Source organism: Thalia democratica, chromosome 8, assembly GCF_965202585.1.
Source record: "Thalia democratica chromosome 8, ktThaDemo2.hap1.1, whole genome shotgun sequence".
NCBI classification, from domain to species: Eukaryota; Metazoa; Chordata; class Thaliacea; order Salpida; family Salpidae; genus Thalia; species Thalia democratica.
In genome coordinates, this window is record NC_139172.1 from 24324938 (window position 1) to 24331725 (window position 6788).

At 31.1% G+C, this 6788-nt stretch overlaps 1 protein-coding gene across 1 annotated transcript; it reads right to left on the minus strand.

Moving 5' to 3' along the window:
- Positions 1–1368: 1368 nt before the first annotated feature.
- LOC145843046 (RNA helicase Mov10l1-like) lies at positions 1369–6467 on the minus strand. Its single transcript, XM_082950513.1, has 4 exons — positions 5974–6467; positions 3039–3377; positions 2118–2460; positions 1369–1632 (listed from the first exon to the last, which is right to left on the minus strand). Exons 1-4 carry the CDS (start codon positions 6465–6467, stop codon positions 1369–1371), a joined length of 1440 nt encoding a protein of 479 aa, XP_082806639.1.
- Positions 6468–6788: the final 321 nt, after the last annotated feature.

Consider the following 6788-nt stretch of genomic DNA (forward strand, 5'->3'; position numbering starts at 1 on the left):
GAAAATAATAACTAAACATGAATAAAACACCGATTTTACTAATGAATTTATACAAAAGAAAAGGAGCTTAAAGAAAAAAAAGAAGTTGAGCAGTGAGAAAAAATTTCCATCATCCATAAAAATTGATAGGTTAATTACTACAGTAAAAAAAGCAACAGAAAAAAAAACTTCAGTTAGAAAAATTCACACGCTAATAAAATAAATTTTAGTTTTCTTAAGAAAAGATTTTTATTAAAATAAAAAACCAATGCTTAATTTACTAAATTAACATGATTAAAGACAAGTTAAAGTTTTAACAAATGAGCTTTCCATCATTACAAAAAATGTACAATTAAGGGCATAGAGGGGTAAACCTTATTTTACAACTAGACCTTATTTTGTATAGTTTCTACAGGTTGGTTTTTACTAATTTTTGAAATTTAAAATATTTTTTAAACTAATTAGTAAAATTAAATTTCAGTTAAGAATGTAGAGTACAACAAGTTCCTTATGAGAAGAGAAAACTAAAACGGCGAATAAATATAAATCACAAAACGATACGTTTTTTGAGATAAATACCTCAAGTATTTAGGAAATGTTTCTTGCAATGTTTTACAAATTTTGCAGAAACTTTTTTTTTTTTTAATTATTAAAAAAAAGTTTTTTCTGGTATTATTTTTGTCATATCAATAATGCAAAAATATTCTTAAAATCTGAGGTATTTATCTCAAAAAAGCAGATGATAAATTGTTAGTGAAATTGTCTTTTTTAGCCTTTTTAGTTTGCGGTTCCCATAAGGGACCTACTATACTCTCCGACTTTAACCGGCTATAACTCAAAAATATTTTTGAAGATTAAAAATCTGTAGAAAATAGTAATTTGTAGTTTAGTTTTTAATGAACAAAGTAAGATTAAGTTGTTATTTAAGTGATTTACTCCCACCCTATGCCCTTTATTCTATTTACTAAAAACGTGATTTGAAAACCAAATAATGTTTTAATTAGTAAAAGCTTTAATTTTCATAAAACGTGCATGATTTTCAATGATATTTACAAACAACTTTTTTTTGACTTACAAATAACTGGTTAGTGAAAACACACTCAACACTCAGTTTCTCATAACTGTCTACAGAGTTACCAGTTGATGCAAAACAGTTATCCTTAATGACCAAAACTGACCTGAATTTAGGATAAATTTTAAAAACTGATATGAGCCGAAATCTGAAAAAAACTGACAAACACGCATAGATACCAAAATAATCACAAAAGAAAGAAACTATTATTTTAACAAGTATTTAAGTATGAAAACCAGCCTGAATTCAAGCTAGCTTGATTTTTACAAAATTCTTTTATAAATTTCAATCTAGCCAGGGTGTGGGGCAACCCTGTTCTAACCACTGCCTGAAAAATAACATCCGAGATGTTTGCAGTAATCCACGAGGGCCTTCCAGTTCTTGTCCTGACTGAGAGCCTCAGAGTTTCCGACGACGACCAACAGAGATTTGGCTCTGGTGAGCGCAACATTGAACCTTTTGGCGCAAGCGACGAACCCTATGCTCTTTCTGACGCCACTGTTGTTTGGTCCTGACGAGCGGACCGGAGAGAGAATGACCACTTTTGCCTCTTGACCCTGGAAAGCTTCGATCGAGCCCACCTATGGTAGTTTGAGATAGACTTGTTACAATTAAGATTTTTAGAACACTTAGTACATAAAACATAAATACCAATATACACTGAAGTAATGTTTTAAGTAATTAAAAATATTTTTGCTTATTTAAAAAATATCTAAGTAAAAATAAGCTTAAGTTTAAATAAATTTTGTTTTCTTATTTGGATAAGATAGTTTAAATTATCTCATGAATATTTCTTGTATTTATTTTAATTGAAAAATTCTAATAATTCTTGCGCATTTCTGATTTTATAACTATCAAATTTTCAAAAAAAAGTTTTAAAAAACTAGTAAATTTAAAAAGTTAATATTTATTATATACAACATACCATGAGCATTTATTTTTCATAGTAATTAGTTCGGTTATAATAAAAAAAAAATTATAAAACTACAATTATAAGATTTAGCAAACATTACAAGTTACAACTCTAGGAATTTGGAAAGGTATTTAATTCTTTATCAAAACTTACTCTCACATCCTTTAAGTGAGCTTGCTCAAGCATAACTCTAAATTTTTGAGCTTGTCTCTTATAAGGCGTTATTACCATTATCTCTTCAGCCCTTGCTTTTCTCTCTGAAACAATTTTTTTCGCATAGTCTATTGCCAAGTCGAGTTCCTTTTGGTTGTAATATGAGGGATTGCTTCTTTCCCTTTGCTCAAAACCACACACACTGTGAAATATGAGGGGAACTTCCGGGTTTTGAAGGTGCTTCCATCTGAGAAAATGGTTGGTCTGCAGTGGGCTGGCACAAGCGACCAATTCGTTGTCGTAGAAAAGTTTTGAGGGGAGTGTTAGTAGGGATTCGTGTGATCTGTTTATATTAATTAAAACAACCACTACTTATTTTTTATTTCCATTACTTATTCTTAATAATTTTAAAATGATTTAATTAGTTTAAGCTGGACCTAAACAAAAATACAAGTTAGACAGTAATTTAACAATTCAACTGTTTACAGATATGCCACTCCTAGAAACAAAAAAGCTAGCCTGTTATACCACTAACTAGCCTGTGTTAAAAACAGTTTACGTAAAAATTATTGATGTGAGCTAGAAAATGGACAAAAATACTGCTAATCAAGCTTAAATACCTAAAACCTGCAAAATATTTGCAAAAGGATTAAAAAAAAATATTAATTACAAAGAACAATATTTAAATCATAAAAAACTAGCCTTAATTTATCAAACTAGGTCGAGTTATCCTGAGAGTGTGGCATGGTAAAGCTGTATTTAGATTGCAAACTTGTAGTTTTATACAAATATGTGTTAATTAAATGATTTAAGATGATTAAAAGTACGAAACTAATGTTATGTGTTATTATAAGAATATAATTATTTAGAACTTTAGCAGGTAAACCTAATTGTACATTAACTTATTTAAATTAAAAGAACCTGTAGTTATTGATGAGTTTAGTAACAAGCTTGGGATTGTATCCCCCATGATCGCCATACAAACCCACACTTTTCATGTACATTTTATTATTCATAAGCCTTTCCATCAAGGACACGTCCAATCCAAAACTCTTGGCCAACGGTGACTTTACCACCGCTCCAAGCTGCTTCGGGTCGCCGGCCAAAACGACTTTGCTGCGCGGGGCAACACTGATGGGAATGAGGCATTCTGGTTCAGTCATCTGTCCCGCCTCATCAACTATGACGTGTGTGAATTGAGGTTTCATGCAGTCGAACAATCTGCCTGCGTTCACACAAGTAGTAAAGATTGCTCTGTGCCTATATTATTAGATTTTGTATATTTTTTTTATATTCACAAAGATAAAATAAGCTAAGCATTAAAACTATACTTTAATTATAAGAACTACATACCAAGTTATTCAAAACAATGATTAGTTAGTTAGTTTAGCAAAGGGTTAACCAAACTCATTTTAATAATTTCCTCGTTTGTAGATAAATTAGAAAGTAACAACCCCCCTTTATTAGACATCACCCCTTTACTAGTTAATTACCAATTTTCTTTTTTTGCCCCCATACTAGCCATTGCCTTTTGGTCAAAATCGTCAATAAAGTAAAAAGTATAAAACCTTTCTTTTTGAAAAATCTTTAAAATTTATTTTAAGTATTTTATAGTGATGTACCGGACCCACAATTTCGGGTCCGGCCGGACCCGGATCCGGACTTTTTTTTCAAATTAGAATCCGGCCGGAACCGGATCCGGACTTTTTTTTCAAATTAAAGTCCGGCCGGAACCGGATCCGGACTTATTTTTCAAATTAGAATCCGGCCGGATCCGGATATCAGACAAAAATGGCAATATCCGGCCGGACCCGGACCCGGATAGTGAGTGCGGTACATCACTATAATATACTAGCCTAAGTCAGAATGAGGTTTTTAAAAACTTAAAAAAAAGAACTTTAATCTAATAATAAGTAGAACAGCTAGCCACAAGATTTACAAATTTAGGTGTTATTTACAATTAAAAATCTGAAATCAAGTTCTTAAACAAAATACACTAGAAAATTACAAAATATTTGAAACTGGATCAGCTCAAACTCATTCAAATCTAAAAGAAAACTAGCCTGAGTTTTTATATAAAACTAAACTAGCCTGAGGTAGTCCAAGATTTTCTAAAATTCCCAAAAATTTTCAATTTAGCAAGGTTGCCACTGCTTAAGTCAATAAAACTAGTTAGAATGAGTATAAATAAGCCTGAGTCAGAAAGAGATTTTAAAAACTGAAAAAAATACTTTAATCTAATAATCAGTAAAACAGCTATCAAAGGTTGACAATTTGGTAGTAAAGTTGTTGACTGATTGTGGTACACTTAACTTATTAGTACTACCCATCATATTTAAATACTACCTTATTTAATTAATATCTAACAAATACTAAATTATAACTGAGACTACTTTCTATAATCAGACACGACAGTTTTGAGTGATGAATCTTTTATATAAAACACAACAAGAAATACTAGCATATACAAAATTATTAATTACTTTGGTAACACTTTAAAAACTGGAAGCTATTTAAATCTATATCAAAAGACTTAAAACAAAAAACTAAAATTAAATTAAACTATTAGTAAACAAGAAACTGAAAAATTTTTAATAAACTATTAAACTACAAACCTGTATTAAATATTTAAACAATTAAACACTTGATGAAATATTCACTTTTAAAACAAAACACTACTTACAATAAGCATTCACAAAAAAGTTCAAGATATTTTGTTGCTTCAAGCTACACACCAAACTAACTAACTGATTACATATAAACTGCCTGTCATGTTCTGATGTTTTGTTGCATCAGTATTCAGTTTAAAACATTTCGTCAGATGATTCTTATTGGCTCGTACATTCAACCGTATTAACTCTAAATATTCTCTGAGCTCAACTTTAAACAATAAATAATGCAAGTATTCATTCCAAAGTTTTCAATTTTACAACATATGTAAAGAGTTTCATTTCATGAAATGTTTATTTCATAGTTTAAATGTAAACAAATGTAAATTAGTCATGTGTACAAAATGAGCCAATCACGGTAGGTGTTTAATTTTAACTGACGAAAATGACTCTTATTAATTTACACAGGGTTTGTTTTTGAAAAAATACTTTTCAGTATGCTCTTTTTTACTAACTAGACCGGGTCCGGCCGGATCTCTGTTAGGATCCGGCCGGACCCGGATCCGGACTTTTTTTTCAAATTAGAATCCGGCCGGAACCGGACCCGGACTTTTTTTTCAAATTAAAGTCCGGCCGGAACCGGATCCGGACTTTTTTTTCAAATTAGAATCCGGCCGGATCCGGATATCAGACAAAAATGGCAATATCCGGCCGGACCCGGATAGTGAGTCCGGTACATCACTAGTATTTAAACTATATTTTACATAGTGCAGTAGGTGAACACTAACTATGTTGTAGGATAAAGCAAAAGCTGTTTTTTTAAGTTAAATTTATACTTTCTAATTAAGTAAAACCTTTCACAAACACATTTAGTTTACTACAGTTGTCATGAAATGTTTAGAAAATAAACTTATATCTTATTTCTTTGAATAAATAGGTTTTATCAAAAAATTGACAGAATTAAAAACAATAAGTCAACATTCAAGTTTACTAAATTACATAATCTATTTTTCAGTACTTCATGAGGAGGGGAATCATAACCTTCAGTTTAACCAGCCACTTTCTATCTAAAAATGTATAAATTATATAATTATTAAATCTTATTTATAAAACTTTCCTTCTCTAGACACTAAGGTAATTAGAGGATTCGTGTACACCTTGAAAATGACAGACAATAAACTTAAATGCATTCTTAAGTTTATAAAAAACTTAAGCTAGTTAATCAAATTAAAATATAAAACACATACTTGAATATCTCACGAAAATCCACTCCATTCCAACAGTGAGTGAGTAACTCTTTCGGCAGTTGGTCTTCGGGACGCGAAGGAGAGTTGAGCCTTGTGAAGATCTCACCATCAACTTGTTCACTTTTGAGCAGCTTCAAGCAAATGTTGTCAACTGCATTGTTGCTGGGCGCGCAAACAAGAATGCGACTACTTGTACCTTTCCTCAGCAACTGAACTATCAGCTCTGTCAGTGTGACAGTTTTACCGGTGCCAGGGGGCCCAATCAAAATGTAAGCGTGTTTCGTGCAAGAAGATTGAATATTTACAACTGCAGCTCTTTGCCTCTCATTCAAATTTGTATCATAAAACTTACATTCTTTTTCCATTCCTCTGTTTATACATTCACCTTCTTTTTTTACTTCTTTTGGGAATAAAATATCTTTTCTGTTGGAGTAAGCAAGTTTTATCCCGCGGTGAGCTCTTTCAAAAGCGATTCTATTGAAAGAAAAACTCATGACAAACTGGTCTGTTGGCCTTAGAGTATCGAATTTTTTTTTATTAAACCTAACATGAATTGTTCCTGTAGACTTTTCAATTTCTTGAACACATCCAAAATGTACATGATTTTCTAATGACCAGCCTTGTTTAGTTATTCTTAAATACTCTTTATTTCTTATAGTACCATATTGAGCTATTATATCTGCATATTTGATTGCAAATACATTTTTAGAATCCTTAAGAGGCGTAATTTTTATATTAGGAACTTTCACAGCTTTGATTATACTTCTTTCAGTTTTTTCAGAAATGTATAAAAGAGCAGAGAACCTAGCAACATA

What these genes read in the sequence shown, in the direction of transcription:
- LOC145843046 (XM_082950513.1), bottom strand. Translation starts at nt 6,467, where the DNA reads ATGAGTTTTTCTTTCAATAGAATCGCTTTTGAAAGAGCTCACCGCGGG. An exon ending in GATTTTCGTGAGATATTCAA is followed by an intron (nt 3,378 to 5,973) that starts GTATGTGTTTTA and finishes CTAATAATATAG; the next exon opens with GCACAGAGCAATCTTTACTA. An exon ending in CTCACTTAAAGGATGTGAGA is followed by an intron (nt 1,633 to 2,117) that starts GTAAGTTTTGAT and finishes AAACTACCATAG; the next exon opens with GTGGGCTCGATCGAAGCTTT.